The sequence below is a fragment of the Anguilla rostrata genome, chromosome 18 (assembly GCF_018555375.3).
Source record: "Anguilla rostrata isolate EN2019 chromosome 18, ASM1855537v3, whole genome shotgun sequence".
Lineage (NCBI taxonomy): Eukaryota > Metazoa > Chordata > Actinopteri > Anguilliformes > Anguillidae > Anguilla > Anguilla rostrata.
Window position 1 is genome coordinate 29,065,992 of NC_057950.1, and position 16,441 is coordinate 29,082,432.

The following is a 16,441-nucleotide window of genomic DNA, read 5'->3' on the forward strand; positions in this document are numbered from 1 at the left end:
CAACGTCTCTTTCCAAAAGGCTGGGTGTGAACCTGCCAAGGAGCAGCCGTGGGCGCGGCTGAAGACTCAGCCCTTCCGGCTCTGTTTAGACATGTATTTGAGACCTGAGTGAAAGTTTCAAGTAACGTAGTAGCGCTGCGCGTTGGTTGCTGAAGCAGTGCGCTGAAGTTGACTGATACATAAGAGCCGAGGGGATTTATACGCTGTTGTATTCTTTGTTTGCGGACTTCTCTTGATTATTTCTCGTCGTTATTTATTCGAAGGTATGTTATTATATCTATTTAATTCTTTTCATATAAACTTTTTTTTACGTGTGTGTGTGTGTGTGCGTGCGTGCAAAGCATGAAAATGAGATTATAAACTTGACTATTCGATGCATTAAGTTTGGAACAGGAGAAGTTTTTTTGAAATCAGTACCGGCTTGAGTTTCAATATTTGTTCGCATGTATTGTTTGTTCTCCTGGCTACTCTGCCAAGCTGAAAATCACAGCTGTGATTCCAGTGGGAAAATATGATATTGAGTCAGTTATCACGCTAACATTCTTTGTCTGAAGTTACTGGCATGTTCTAATGGGTGTTCACATAATTTATGGAGAAATGGAGCATTTAGTTCATGCAGACAACCTAAAATATCTATATACATACATACACCCCAGTTTAGGGTTATCTGCCCCAGTTTAGGGTTATCTGCCCTAAACTGAGGTAGATTGTCACATTATGTAATCGCTTTTACAACAGAATTTAATTTCGCATGCATGTATTGTCAACAGTTTTGTCTTCTTTTTGTAAAACATGTACCATGTAGACTGATGATGCTAGTATTTCAGCCTGACTGTATGTTGTTGATTGGTCCAGATGATTTTTATGTGCAATGAAAGATATTTTAGATACAGAAGTTTCTGACAACCAGCTTTACAATGGCTTTTGGGGGTTTGTGGTCTAAAACAAGAACATAACTCCCAGTATAACTCCAAAGCAGCAAAATTACAGGAGCTGTAAATATGAACAGATTAATTTTGAGTGTTTTTCACAATTATAAACAAAAGTATTATCAGTTTTTATATTGTGCACGTACATCTTTTCTTGAGTACAACAATCTTAGGTGGCGTGTACCATAATAAATATTTCCAGGCAAAAATAAGATTAAATGTATTTTTTGAAGATTAATCAAGAAGTATACGTACATACTACCTGTGGAGGAATAGCACCAATGTTCCTGCAGTGTTTTCTTGCTTTAGACCACAAAGCCCCTAGCGCCCCTCTGCCAGCCAATGTGGATCTGCCAAGTTATCAGAAACATCTGTAAATATCTCAAATATCATTCATTGCACACAGAACAGTTTGGGCCAATGCGCACCCAGTCTGAAATCGTATAAACCTGCAGAAAGTGAACTGCTTCTATACCGAACTAAACAAAACAAAACAAACGAACAAAAAAAAAATCAATTTCACCTGGCTTGTAGTAAAAAAATATTTTAATACTTATGAGTAGTTGATGTTTTTTGTACTATTTTATTAGGACACTCAAAAAGAGGACAAATACCAATGAATGAGTAGCGCTTGTAAATTAATTGTCCTGTGGCTGGTGATGTCCTGTGTTTGCCTTTGTGTTTTTGTTGTTTTGAACCATCACTTTTCTTTGAGGTAAATGACACATTCTTTAAAAAAAAAAAAAAAGAAAAAAAAAGAAAAAAACCCATCATCGAAATCGGTTCTTGCTTTGGCAAATTTGCCATAAAATTAAGGTGACCACTCACGTCAACCAGATTTTTTGAAAGCAATTGACTCTCAAGCACAGGCTTTGGCTTGCATGCTCTATTGAACATGCCAAATAAAATTCCTATTAAATGGGTTTATCTCATTGTTTTAGTAGAAGGCCTAATACCACACAAACAAACACAGGGTCACCAGAAGGGGAGTATAACCAGGTATGTTGTCCCAGGCCCCGTCGAGGGGGGTGAGGCCAATGGTCTGTGAACTTGTGGTATGTTACTGAATGGTTTTGAGAGAAAATTTTGTCCTGGGCCAAGGAATTTCCCAGGGCAGCCCTCGACAGTAGACAACATTTAAGCCTACACATCCCATAATACTTTCATAATTGTGACCATTGTGATGGCCAGCTTCACAGGTTCAGTTTGCTCAGTGCGGAAGCCAACTGTGGTTGCACCTGCAGTACAATGCAACAGCGTGCTATCGTGTTCTGCTCTGCACGAAACGAGTTAAGTTGCGCTGGCGCTACGCAAGGGAACAAACACACACCAAATCCTGTTCAGCTGCTGCCGATCACAGGAAGAATGTGCCGGAGAATTACCTGTATAAAATAAGGCACGCAGGCTGGGTCTGGTGTAGAGTTTCACAATGAAAAGGAGACCTTTTGTATATAGGGAGCTTCTTCAATGGTGCATTGAAATCTATTATCCGTTAGGACACCAAAGGATTTCTTTGAATGCTGACTTCAAACGGCTGACCTTACTCAGACATACAGAATCTCTGTTTGCCGTGCTTGTGATTTCTCACTGTGTTGAGATAAATTACCTGCCGTTTATTAACATGAAGTTCCCTTCTTACATTGACTCAACATTACATTGCGCTCATTGCTTTTACATAGCATTTACACCACATTCCTTTATACAGCTGAATATACTGTATATATACTCAAGCAATGCAGGTTAAGTACCTTGCTCAAATTCATAACAGCAGTGTCCTACCCAGTAGTCGAACCTGTGACCTTTATGTGACAAGACCTGTTCCTTACCCATTATACTGTACTGCTGCCCACAAGTGAGTCCTCACCTGAATCCTCACTAATGTTTAAAAAATGCAGACCAGTTTTTCTTTCAAACGTGTTGTTAAATCAGTGGATGGCACAGGTAGAGCCACTGGTGTCTGCAAACGTTATGGGCCAGCAGTTTGTTAATACAGCACCTGTAGATGTTTGAGCTGCATATACCTCAGGGCATACGTTTGAATTTCATGCACCTGAGGTCATAAATTAAACCAGATGTCATAAGCGCAGCCCGCACGAGCACAGTTTAATTAAATTCTCATTTACACTGATGACAACCAAAATGTCTTTTAATAACACTGAATAATTTTTTTTTAATGCATTCCAATTGAAATGATGAGAGGGAAGGATCCTTACATTTGGACCCCAACTAGAATTAGAGTTAGAATTTTTGTCTGTTTTCAAAGAGCGGGGTTATCTCTCAGCACAGTGGATTTGTGAAAGCTAACTGTGTTGCTGATTATTTACTGTTTGACCAAATGATTTTCCACTAACTGCGCTTTTTTGAATGTGCACGACAGTTGCAGAGAAGCCGTTTAGCTGTAAATTTACAGTAATGTTATTGGTTTTACGCTGCTGTCTGCTCAGAAGCCTTAGAGACTTACCCACTCACAAATGTAGTTTAATTGCATTATATTCAGCAAACAACTGTATAAATTTTGTCTTTGTACGCCTTGTTGCTTTTTTGAGGCATAATATTCTTAAAGATTTGTTAAACCACGAAGGATTAGTCCACATAATGTGGCTGTGTGTGCACTGTTAACCAAATGACAAATTCAACGGTTTTTCCATCTCTTTTACTTTTTGACTGCAGTGTCACCTCAGTATACTTGGAACTGAGCGAGTGTGATGTGATTTATCAGCACTCAACACTGCCCACTGGTGGTGCCACGGAAAGCCCAATGCCAGACAGGGACTAAGCCTAGTCTCGAACAAAAGAACATTTCGCCGGTGGAGATATACACTGAAAATGAAACCCTTGTCTTGGGCTAGGCTGAATTCTTATCTGGGAAACCAGCCTTATCGATCAAATAAAGTGTGCTTAGCTGGAGTGTAAACCTCAGATTTAAAGACCTAGACTACAGAACTGCATTACAACTGGAACAGCTATCAAAATCTGTGACATAAGAATTAGCTGTTCTGGTTTAATGTTGTTATTTGGTCTAGGAGAGGGCTGTCTGACCCTGTTCCTGGAGATCTACCATCCTGTCAGGTTTCAGTCCAGCAATTTGGCACACCAGACTGTACTAATCAGTAGCCCAATGAAATCTCTGGCTCTCGAGTGAGTGCTTTGTTAGGGTTGGATTGGAAACCTACAGAATGGTAGATATCCAGGAACAGGGTTGGGCAGCCCTGGTCTAGGAGTTTTAATCTCCAGTTAGGTACGCAGCAGTTGATCCAGTGTCATTAAATGAAGTCTATAAGCACAGTTAACACAGTGTGATGACTCTTTCACATGTTCGAGACCAATGCACAGTGTAGAGAGACAGGAAGAGACGTACGACAATGGGTCGTGTGGTCGGACTCGAACCGCTGACGTCGCAGCTTGTAATGAGCATGTGAACAGTGCTCTACAGGCTACGCCACGAGACACCCCCAGCAGAGATCGTTTTGATTATGTTCTAATATTGGGAATTATGCTTTGTAATACTACTATACCTGTTATTAGCACAGACAATGTGAGAGACGGAACAAAGACCAAATTCAATTTGTAATTGTGTCATAAAAGATTATATTTCAACTTAAATTATTATGACTGGCTTTACAATAATTTAAAACTGAAATAACAGAATTTTCTTCTAGATAAATGTAATGTAATGTTTTCAAAATGTTTTCACATAAATGTTTTTTATGTTGTGTAAGTTTTACAGGCTAACTATTCCTCTATTCCTCTATTTTGAAAGAAAGCTAAGGTTCAAAACGCACTTCCATATCACGAAGAGGGAGAGAGCGATAAAGAAAGAGAGAGAGAGAGGGAGAATGAGAGAAGGAGAGAGAGAAAAAGTGAGAGGGCGAGAAAGAGAGAGAGATAATATTGTAGAGGCCCCTATTGTTTGCCGTTACGTCATTCCTTCAGGCATTACACCCACATAGTAAGCAATATAAGTACATAATGAATGTTTGTGATTATTGTAGTTATCTGTGCTCCTGAAAGGCTACGCACTGCTAATTGCTAAGTGATTAAGTGGAGTGCTCACCCTCATACTCTAAAGTGCGACTTGAAAAGTGCATTCTGTGGTGGAATGTGCCTGTGTAGCTCCTAATAGTGTGCTTTGTGGTTGTGAATGCAGATGTGGATTCCAGTGAATTACAGTTTTTCATCAAAACGGTGCTGAGGCGAGGTTTTTTGTACATTCGCCTGGTATTAGTCTAATACAGCACCTGCAGACAGTTTCTTTTTGCTAGGAGTTTTGTCTCATTAATTTTTACTAAGTTGTCATTCACTATTCATTTACATTTTCTATAAGTTCACCAAAAACATGTATGCATTTATTTATTTATTCATTCATTCATTAATTGCTTTTTTTGCAGGTGGAATGGAATGGATTATTTAAGTACAAGGAATAGACACCTTTCTGGTGGGAGCTCAGCGCTCTCAGCCAACGGTAAGATTTCTTATCCAGCCTGAGGAGCTTTCCATTTACGTAGAACAGGCCAGACAAGAGACTGTGTCTGATAGAACACAGGCACACAGGCCAAGGTCTGACAGAACACATCAACACAGGCCGGGGTTTGATAGAACACAGGCACACAGGCCAAGGTCTGATAGAACACAGGCACACAAGCCAAGGTCTGATAGATCATAGGCACACAGGCCAGGGTCTGAAAGAGCACAGACACAAAGGCCAGGGTCTGATAGAGCACAGACACACAGGCCAGGGTCTGAAAGAGCACAGGCACACAGGCCAGGGTCTGATAGAGCACAGGCACACAGGCCAGGGTCTGATAGAGCACAGGAACACAGGCCAGGGTCTGATAGAGCACAGGAACACAGGCCAGGGTCTGACAGAACACAGGTACACAGGCCAGGGTCTGATAGAGCACAGGCACACAGGCCAAGGTCTGATAGAGCACAGGCACACAGGCCAGGGTCTGATAGAGCAAACACACAGGCCAGGGTCTGAAAGAGCTCAGGCACACAGGCCAGGGTCTGAAAGAGCACAGGCACACAGGTCAGGGTCTGAAAGAGCACAGGCACACAGGCCAGGGTCTGAAAGAACTACAGGAACACTGGCCAGGGTCTGATAGAGCAGAGGAACACAGGCCAGAGTCTGACTGTGCAAACACAGGCCAGGGTCTGACAGAACACAGGCATACAGGCCAAGGTCCGATAGAGCACAGGAACACAGGCCAGGGTCTGACTGCAAACATAGGCCAGGGTCTGACTGTGCAAACACAGACCAGGGTCTGACAGAACACATCAACACAGGCCGGGGTTTGATAGAACACAGGCACACAGGCCAGGGTCTGATAGAGGAAACACACAGGCCAGGGTCTTATATCCCAGCATCCTCTGCTGCATAAACAGAACTCCTGAGTGTACTTCCTTTCATTGTGGGTCATAGATTATCCCTTTAATGCATTGATATACATCTTTACGAAAATCAGCTTTAATGTTAAAACTGGGACATTTTTCCTGCATCTTAGATCAAAGTGGATATTTTAAAACACTTCTGAGGTGGTTGCCCAAGGAAACCATTGTGTATCAAAGGTTGAGTCCTGGACCATCCTTGAGTAAATACATACATATATACTTATATAATTATGTATATTATACTTTTGTCATTGGCTTTTTATTTTTATATCTCACTTCTTTCATCTTCCTCAGAATAGATTATCTCATCTTATTCTTCATCATCCTCACTGCTCAAAGCTCATTCTCCCTTTGATGATGTGTAGTCAGTGAGTTATATTGGATCTGAAAGTATTACTATTTGCTTATTTTAATAATTGATAAATTCTAGCAGAATTTAGGTACATAAGGTAAGAAAACATGAACTGAATTCACCCTGGGTCTGATGACTAGGTGGTGGTTTTGGTGGAGCCCTCAGATTGTTTGTGTGGGCCTAATTTTATTTGAGGCATCACAGCTGAGTCATTGATTTCTGTAACTTTCACAACATGTCTCTAGAGATCCTCCCAAAATAAAAAAATGTAGTCATTTAAGTATAAGATAAACCTCAGTGCTTTTTTGGAATTGAGAAAATAGATGGTTCCTCCCGTTAATTTGGAAATGCCTCTGCTACAGCAGGTGTAACACGCCACCTAGTGGCTATTCTGTTACAGCGTTGACTGGATGCCAGACCTGAAATGTACTAAATTCCATTTTAGGAACCCACATGACTTACTAATTGCCTTATGTCTTTTCAGATCTAAAGTGATGGATCTAATATTTTTCTTTCTTAAATATTGTTCTCAATCTTGAGATATTTAAAAAAGATCATTTTTCTTGATTAACATATGGGACTTACATGAATAATTGGCAGATGATTAACTGACATTATGTATACTGTATATATACATGTATACTGAAGTAAAATAAGTTTTAAACATGCTAATCTGCAGGTTGGACCAGCATTACAGCTAGGTACCCAAAATAAAAAGACCAAAGGTCAAGTGATATTTGTATCATAGCCCCTGCCATGTATTAAAATATTCCTGTGTGATCATAAAGCATAAAGCAGTGATTTTCATGGCTCTCCTGAAATAATTTCCTTAAGAGAAATCTTACTGTACTTATTTCCTGATAACTGCCTTTTCCGTTCGTGATTTTGATTTTGAATGCTATTCTTTCCCAGTTGTGACAGAAAGCGTAACAACGACAACCAGACTAACATCACTGCCTCCAAGTGAGTTCACACCAGTGTCACCCTTAAACCATTGCTGTTTATTTTAGCCATGTTTCAGATGCTTAGCTGTTATGAATAAATGATTAAATATGAATTTGTCTGCAATTACATGTTTATGTGATTAAAGGCACAGAAATACTAAAGGCACAGAAATACTGTCCCAGTTTACCATATCCCAGAATCCTCTGCTGCATTAACCTGTGTGTACTTCCTCTCATTGTGGGACTCAAGTGCCTTTGAGACACTCACACAGATCCTTATTTTAAAAAAATCAATGTCAGTGTCATAAATGTGACATTTTACATCTAGCTAAGTTCAAAAAGGGATGGGTGCCATTTTGGGAGTGGGTGGTTTCAGGTTGAAAGATGTGTTCTGTGTTTCTGACCCTACAGCTTCCGGAGGGTTCTCTGTCAGTTCCTCTGGAGGAGGGTATGGAGCGGGGTCCGGGGGCGGGTCCGGTGGCGGGTATGGAGCAGGGTCTGGGGGCGGATCCGGAGGCGGGTCAGGAGGCGGGTCCGGGGGCGGGTCCGGAGGAGGTTCCAGGGGAGCCGTTAGAGGGACCTCGGGATCCTTCTCCATGGTAACAAAGGGAGGCTCCTCCTCGTCCGTGTCTGGGGGTGTAAGGAGGGGCCCTGCCTATTCCCCGGCTCTCATCGAGAGGAAGACCATCATCAGCCACTCAGGCGGGTATGAAGGTGAGTGCTGCCAGTCTGTACCATTCTGTACCAGTCTGTGCCAGTCTGTGCCAGGCTGGCATGCAAGTGCTTCTAGTCATTCACATGTAATTTAAAGGGGAATTCCACCGTAAAATGAACTTTTACTTGTAGAAGAGTAGCTGTCTGATTAAAATGAGCTCTTAGCCAGTTCACTACCTGTAGTGAGTGCAGATGTTGTCCCAAACTACTGCGCATGCTCCAGGTACCTGCTTTACTAAAGACTACAATGAGTGGGCACTTACAGTTCATTGGCGGGCGCCAGGCAACGCCAGTCACAGGCTGCCACTCCTACTGAATACAGATGAAGAGGCTGGGCGTTACACGTGACCTAGAGGCTCACGTTACTCGCCAGAAAGCTAGGAACTAAAAGAAAATCTAGTTTTATGTGTTTACTTCAGTTTATTGTACTGCTTAAGTTCTACTAAAAAGAAAATGGCGCTTCAGTGGTGCATGGCTTTAATAGGCCTAACAATAATTGGTTGTCATAATTATAAATCCGGCGAGAATATAGCCTATGTTCTACAATAGGCCTGCTGGTTGTAGGAGAGAATGGGGGAGAGGAGACGGCACATTTAGCCATGCTGGGAGAAATGTATGGTTCACATTGGTTGGCATTCCCTCATGCGAGAGCTGAAATGAAATATAGTCCACATCTACGCATTTTGATAAATTATGTGACAAAAATATCACGATTGTCTCTTGTTTATTCATTGCTTTTATAAATGAGGTGTCAACAGCAAAACGACCTGTTTTACTTGTCATTCTAGTGGGACAAAGACAGACGTAGCCTATGTGGGTCTTTTTATTGCAGTTTTACCTGTTTGTTCTACTGCCGGGTAAAAACTGAATGTTTTCAATGCTGGGTTTTTAGCCGCTTAACGTGTAGATGCACTATTTACAAGGTTTGAGTCAGTTACCTCTATTCGCGTTGTCATTTATCCTAAATGTTATTAGTAAACTGCTCGTCAGGGCACTGTGTTCGTTTTAAAACACATGCTTCTGCTGCTTGAGCGGCCATTACACCAAAACCTTGAGCTAAATGGGCCAACGTTTACTGTAGGCACGGGTGGTTATGTACGAACGGAAATTTGTGCAGTTAACCCATTGCAAAAGACACAAATGTGCATTTTAAATATAACACATTGCTGGCAATAAGGCATATCATATATAATTTATTACTAGCAGTAATAAACGTAAGTTGACGGTAGTCTACATTTGGCTGTGCTAATGTGTGTAGAGTAGATGGCACAGTGGTAGTAATATGATGCTGGAACAGAGCAATGGCGTGCTATTGTATCATTTCCTAGCATGGCCTAGGGGCTGCATATTGCAACTGTAGAAAATGCAACTGGCAGCAAGGTAACGTTAGCTGGCTTGAGTCTGTTTGATTGAGCACAGAAGAGCAACTTACTCCACTACGCTAGGTAGCTCACATGCTAATACTGTATGCAGTTGGAACAGCAGCTACCCAAAACCTTTTATGTGAATTCTGTCAACACCCCCTTTGCTACGTTGGAGGTATCTCCAAATTCAAATTACCCGTCCATTATAGTTCCGCAAAAATGTGGAAGGTTAGAGGCGTATGCCATTATTACTTTTCGTTGCCAATTTCTCTAGTCAGAGATGGCTTTGGCCTGCCACACAGAGAGAATCAATCAGTTACACCCAGATCTGTCAAGATGAGGTAAATGTTGTTTTGCGGTGGAATTCCCCTTTAAGATGTAATGTACAAGCACTACTAAATGACTTTTAAAAAATCTGTTAAATTACATTTATGTCTTTGAATTGTATATTTCACAATAAGGGTGATGGGTATCACTGTCTAAAAGAGCTTCACTGACAAGTTGCGTTCAGTCCTGTAGCTGATGCTGTAATCTACCTTCCCCCTGTTTTTTTTAGGAAGTTCTAGTGGGAATTCCTCACCGGAATACACAAGGAAAGAGTATGGTAATAACTTCCATCTGCACTAGCACCCTGTGGGTTCTACGTGGCTATATATTTCATTATTAGTTAAATTACACTGAAAGTGAACAGTTACCAGGGATGAAGTAAATTCCATTTAAATTCAGTCAATTTAGGAAATGAATTGAAGCATAAATCAAAAATGTTTTTTTACAGTTCCTTCATGTATTTGATTCTGACTTTGACAATAACCCAAACATATTTACAATATAAAACGAAACTGGTTACTGAAGGGTGACTCAATGGACACTTGCTTAAAATAATCTACTTTGTTATTTAAGTGTGTCCTTAATACTAAAACCACCGCCTTGTTCTAATTGAGTCTTTCGTTGTGATGTGAGGTTGCTCTTGTTAAGTTAGCCCTCCTATAGCTTTATTTTGCTGTGGATGTGGAGTAATCCTTATAGTCCTGTTCTATTGCTGTGATGGTGTCTTATACCGTTGTCTTGGCTGTGGATGTGTAAGTGTTCGGCTTGGTAGTCCTTTTCCTTGTTCTATTGGCTGTGGATGTGAGTGTCCTTATAGTCTCTTGTTCTATTGGCTGTGGATGTGAGTGTCCTTATATACCCCGTTGTTCTATTGGCTGTGAATGTGAGTGTTGTTATAGCTTCTTGTTCTATTGGCTGTGGATGTGGGTGTCGTTATAACCTCTCGTTCTATTGGCTGTGGATGTGGATCACATGTTGAATTATTTGCTGTGTTTGTTTCAGTTGCTGCCAGCTCTTCATCCAGAGGGAGGAGCCAGAGCAGAGGTAATTTGCATACAGGCTTTAGCATCTGCTAATCATCCACTCTGTTCATATAGTGTGGCGAGTGTGTCACTCATGATGAATGCTCTGAATGAATGTGGTGTATTTACATCATAATATTGAACCAGCTTATCTTTTATAACCTTTCAGAGAGTGAAATTCGAGCCAGATTGCAGAGCGCTTCTCCCTCCACCAGATGTGAGTTCATATTGAAATCAGTCAGCATAATTGGCAAAGATATTGTAGTCAAAATAATGCCACTGAGTCTCTAATTCATGTGGGGTTAAATAAACATTTTAAAAGATTTTAAAAGACGGATAATTGATATTTTGTCTGTGACCTGTTCTTGTTTTAAACCCTGAACTTATTTAACGCTGTTTTAGTTTATGTATTTTATCATGTCGGTTGTTTCATTCTGTGTGCTACTGTTGTCATTCTTGTTGTTTTGTATGCTGTTTTATACTGCTTTGGCCCTGTCTTGGCTAGGTCTCACTTGTAAAAGAGGTTTTAATCTCAATGTGACTTCCTAGTCAAATAAACATGGTTCTACTTGTTTTCTCCTACTATCTGCGCCTCCTCTGCACGCCTCCTCTGTGCTCCTCCTCTGCAGGGACTGAGCTGGAAGACGTGAAGAAGCTCCTGAAAGGCAGCCGCTCCTGCAGCGTGAGCCCCACCCGCCCCATCTCCGACACCATCCCCATCCCCAAGAAGGGGTCCGTGGAGACCAGGATCGTCACCGATGGCTCGCAGTCAGGTACGCGTCATAGTGACCGGGCCACGCCCGGGGCCTGTTCCATCTCACTCCACCGGAAATCATCTGATCATTCAAACAGTTTGAATTACATAATTCAGTTTTGGAAACGACTGAATTGAAATGAAAAACCCTTACAGTTACTCATATGTAACACTGCATTTGCCCTGAATTATTTGTATATCACACTGCATATCCCTTGATGGTCATTCATATGTAATTGCATTTTCGTTTTGGCTTTGCCTTGAGTTGAAAGGCTGTGGTTTTGTGAGGATTAAATTTGTGTTGTGTAGAAGAAGCGAAACAGTGATGGCTCATGAGTAATGTGAATAATTATTGACTCCAACCTGTGTGACAAGTTGCCTTCGGAGCCTCAGAGTCTGGTCACTGGAGGTTTGTCTCTTACCAGACGAGTCACAGCCCCTCAGTCAGGGCGGGGCCTGTGTCTCACGCCCCCAGTGGAGCCCCATGTAAGTGGACCCGTAGTTGTGAAGAACTCCACTCTCCTGGCTGTCAATCACTTTTGCATCGTGCCTGTGCTTCTGTGGAGCTGTGTGTGACACTACGGTCATCTCTTATGAGTTGTCAATGTGGCTGTCCCATTGTTAAGGAATGCTTCATGTTAATGAAAATTAAAGCTTATTATACCCCATCGTGCCTGATTTTAACACATCGCGTGTTATGAGTGTAGAAGCTAATAGCCTTGCCAAAGTTAACCTTTTGTTTCCGTGGCAGCACTGCACCCTGTATGACAGTTAACCCTTTGTTTCCATGGAAGCACTGTGCCCTGTATGACAGTTAACCTTTAGTTTCCATGGCAGCACTGCACCCTGTATGACAGTTAACCTTTAGTTTCCATGGCAGTACTGCGCGCTGTATGACAGTTAACCCTTTGTTTCCATGGCAGCACTGCACCCTGTGCCACGGTTAACCCTTAGTTTCCATGGCAGCACTGTACCCTGTGCCACAGTTAACCCTTTGTTTCCATGGCAGCACTGCACCCTGTGCCACGGTTAACCCTTTGTTTCCATGGCAGCACTGCACCCTGTGCCACAGTTAACCCTTTGTTTCCACGGCAGTGCTGACGCAGTATGACACCACGGTGATTGACGCTGTCCAGCCCTCCTACACGTGGACCACCTCCAGCCTGCCCTCAGGGTTCGCTGGCATGACTATGCCCAGCTACTCCACGAGCCCCAAAAACCTGTCCCCCGGATCCACCCTCCTCCCCCCTCCGCCCCTGTCATCGCTCTCAGGTCAGCCACCTCCCGCTGATCCACAGGACTTACGTACTGCGATTAGGGCTGCTGCACTTAAGTCTGCTGCGGTTAGAGTCTGCTGCGGTTAGAGTCTGCTGCAGTTAGAGTCTGCTGCAGTTAGAGTCTGCTGCGGTTAGAGTCTGCTGCGGTTAGAGTCTGCTGCGGTTAGAGTCTGCTGCAGTTAGAGTCTGCTGCGGTTAGAGTCTGCTGTGTTAGAGTCGCTGCGTAGTCTGCTGTGATTAGAGTCTGCTGCGGTTAGAGTCTGCTGTAGTTAGAGTCTGCTGCAGTTAAGTCTGCTGTGATTAGAGTCTGCTGCGGTTAGAGTCTGCTGCAGTTAGAGTCTGCTGCAGTTAGAGTCTGCTGCAGTTAGAGTCTGCTGCAGTTAGAGTCTGCTGCAGTTAGAGTCTGCTGTGGTTAGAGTCTGCTGCGGTTAAGTCTGCTGCGGTTAGAGTCTGCTGTGGTTAGAGTCTGCTGTGGTTAGAGTCTGCTGCAGTTAAGTCTGCTGCGGTTAGAGTCTGCTGCAGTTAGAGTCTGCTGCGGTTAGAGTCTGCTGCAGTTAAGTCTGCTGCGGTTAGAGTCTGCTGCAGTTAAGTCTGCTGCGGTTAGAGGCTGCTGCAGTTAGAGTCTGCTGCAGTTAGAGGCTACTGCAGTTAAGTCTGCTGCGGTTAGAGTCTGCTGCAGTTAAGTCTGCTGCGGTTAGAGTCTGCTGCGGTTAGAGTCTGCTGCAGTTAAGTCTGCTGCGGTTAGAGTCTGCTGCGGTTAGAGTCTGCTGCAGTTAGAGGCTACTGTGGTTAGAGGCTGCTGCGGTTAGAGTCTGCTGCAGTTAGAGGCTACTGTGGTTAGAGGCTGCTGCAGCCTCTAGGGGCGACATAGCTCAGGAGGTAAGAGCGGTTGTCTGGCAGTCAGAGGGTTGCCGGTTCGATCCCCCGCCCTGGGTGTGTCAAAGTGTCTCTGAGCAAGACACCTAACCCCTGATTGCTCCCAACGAGCTGATTGGTACCTTGCATAGCAGCCTTTCACCATTGGTGTGTGAGTGTGTGCGTGTGAATGGGTGAATGAGAGACATCAATTGTAAAGCGCTATATAAAATGCAGTCCATTTGCTGCAGTTAGGGCTGCTGTGTTGAGAGCTGTTGCGTGTAGAGGTGCACGTTAGGGCTTCTGTGATTGAGCGTTTGGCAGTAGAGTTGCTACGTTGGGCTGCTGTGATTAGGAGCTGCTGCAGTTAGGGCTGCTGTGCTTAGAGATGCTGTGGTGGATAGAGGCTGTTGCAGTTAGAGTGCATTTCAGTGACTGCGCGTTTCAGAGCAGAGCACTCGCTCGTCTGCTGCAGCTTCATGTATGGCCTGCGTCCGCACTGATGTCATCCCTTACAAAGCGCTTCTGTGTGTGAAATCCTCAGTTTCTGGCGTCCAGAACAACATGATGAGCGGACCCCCCCCGGTCAGCAGCGGCCTGTCCTGCGGTAGCTCAGGTCAGGCCCAGTCACACAGCTCCTTCCTCAACACGCTTTTCATTGATTTTATTACCTGCAAGCCCCATTCACTCTGTTTCTAAGAGCTTACAGCCTCTGCTTTTCCTATTCCTGTGTAACACAAACGCAAGTCCTTTTACATGTATAAAGGGGAGCCTTGATGAAGTAACACGGTCCATTGTCTTGTGTGCAGCGTACGGTCTTCAGAATAACCTGGTTACAACATCCAACGGTGCTCTCACCTCCGGTGGGTTTAACTCACATGCAGGTATGAACACTGAGTGAATATCTCAACCAAATTTTAATTCTTGACATGTGGTGTAATAAATTTGGAAATAAATGTATTTTAATTGTTTTTAATGAAGCAATTAATTATTGTTTTTTTCCTGTGTGACTGCTTGTGTGTGTCTTTTGTTTGTGTCTGTGTTTCTGTGTGTGTGTCTGCATGTTTCTGTGTGTGTGTGTCTGTGCGTGTGTCTGTGTGTGTGTGTGTTTCTGTGTGTGTGTGTGTGCGCGCACGCACATGTGTGTCTGTGTCTGTGTATATTCTACAGGTTATGGGGTACAGAAGAATGTGTCAGTCAGCACTGCAGTCTCCACCAATACAGGTGCATCCAGAGAGAGAACAATGAGATTTACTGAGATACTACATTTACATACTACATGTCCATTATACGCTGTTAACTAATACCACTGTCCCATTATTTAATCAGATATGAGGTTTGATATTGTTTCATGGCATAAGCTAAATATTAGTTTGAATTCTTGGGTGAAAACTGTAAAGTTTTGTTTAATGATTTGCAGTAATGAGTGTGTTGTGCGTTGTGTGTTGTGAAGCATGTAACATGGTCTCAGTTAAGCTAAATGCAGTCGACACGTGTGCTGCAGCCTCTGTGGTCCGGCCGCACCTTGAGGAGAATTTCCTCAAAGACTTCAAGTTCCTGCTGCTGGAGAAGGAGAACCTGCCGGTCCGGAAGGAGGACGACCTGCAGATCATGACCAAAGACAGCGGGAAGCAGTTCAGCAGCGCGCCGAACCGGGCTCCCAGGGGTAAGGGCCTCCCCCTGATCATTGGTTATTCCTTAACAGTCCTGCACCTGGACTTGAGAGATGCCTAAAATAAGCTATATATCCTGTATATGTGATATATATATATATATATAATGATATATTAAGATGGTTTTTGATATCCTCGGAGAATAATACATTCTGTTTGTGTAAAATGTAATTGTAATTGAAGAACAGAGCAGTTTTTCTGCATTTTCTTTAGTTTTATACACTGGCCGAAAACCAAAAGATGGGCTGTATTGTAGAGGGGATTGAGAGAGATTGAGAGAGTTACACATCAGTCAGTGCAGAAAAACCAGCACCTTCATTATGTGTGTTGCAGGGCATTTAGGTTTCAAACGGCTTATGAATCTAATCCAGAGGGTCTATGAATCTCTCTGAGTTACAGGGCCTATGAATCTCTCTGTGTTACAGGGCCTACAGTATGAATCTCTCTGAGTTACAGGGTCTATGAATCTCTCTGAGTTACAGGGCCTATGAATCTCTCTGTGTTACAGGGTCTATAAATCTTTCTGAGTTACAGGGTCTATGAATCTCTCTGTGTTACAGGGCCTATGAATCTCTCTGTGTTACAGGGCCTATGAATCTCTCTGAGTTACAGGGTCTATGAATCTCTCTGTGTTACAGGGCCTATGAATCTCTCTATGTTACAGGGTCTATAAATCTTTCTGTGTTACAGCATCTACAGTATGAATCTCTCTGTGGTACAGGGTCTACAGTATGAATCTCTCTGTGTTACAGGGCTTAAGAATCTCTCTGTTACAGGGTCTATAAATCTCTCTGAGTTACAGGGTCTATAAATCTCTCTGAGTTACAGGGTCTATAAAT

General features: G+C 42.9%; 1 protein-coding gene across 1 annotated transcript in view; it reads left to right on the top strand.

Annotated features, from left to right (window-relative positions):
• Window positions 1–16,441, top strand: part of col17a1b (collagen, type XVII, alpha 1b) — a 27,768-nt gene continuing 11,327 nt past the window's right edge. Inside the window, exons 1-14 of the mRNA XM_064318201.1 lie at window positions 1–263; window positions 5,318–5,391; window positions 7,585–7,635; window positions 8,028–8,330; window positions 10,251–10,298; window positions 11,024–11,065; window positions 11,213–11,260; window positions 11,673–11,816; window positions 12,173–12,283; window positions 12,893–13,069; window positions 14,474–14,545; window positions 14,739–14,813; window positions 15,100–15,153; window positions 15,434–15,595. Coding sequence (XP_064174271.1) covers window positions 5,328–5,391; window positions 7,585–7,635; window positions 8,028–8,330; window positions 10,251–10,298; window positions 11,024–11,065; window positions 11,213–11,260; window positions 11,673–11,816; window positions 12,173–12,283; window positions 12,893–13,069; window positions 14,474–14,545; window positions 14,739–14,813; window positions 15,100–15,153; window positions 15,434–15,595 — 1,351 coding nt within the window. The 5' untranslated portion in view covers window positions 1–263; window positions 5,318–5,327. The remainder of the gene's footprint in view (window positions 264–5,317; window positions 5,392–7,584; window positions 7,636–8,027; window positions 8,331–10,250; window positions 10,299–11,023; window positions 11,066–11,212; window positions 11,261–11,672; window positions 11,817–12,172; window positions 12,284–12,892; window positions 13,070–14,473; window positions 14,546–14,738; window positions 14,814–15,099; window positions 15,154–15,433; window positions 15,596–16,441) is intronic.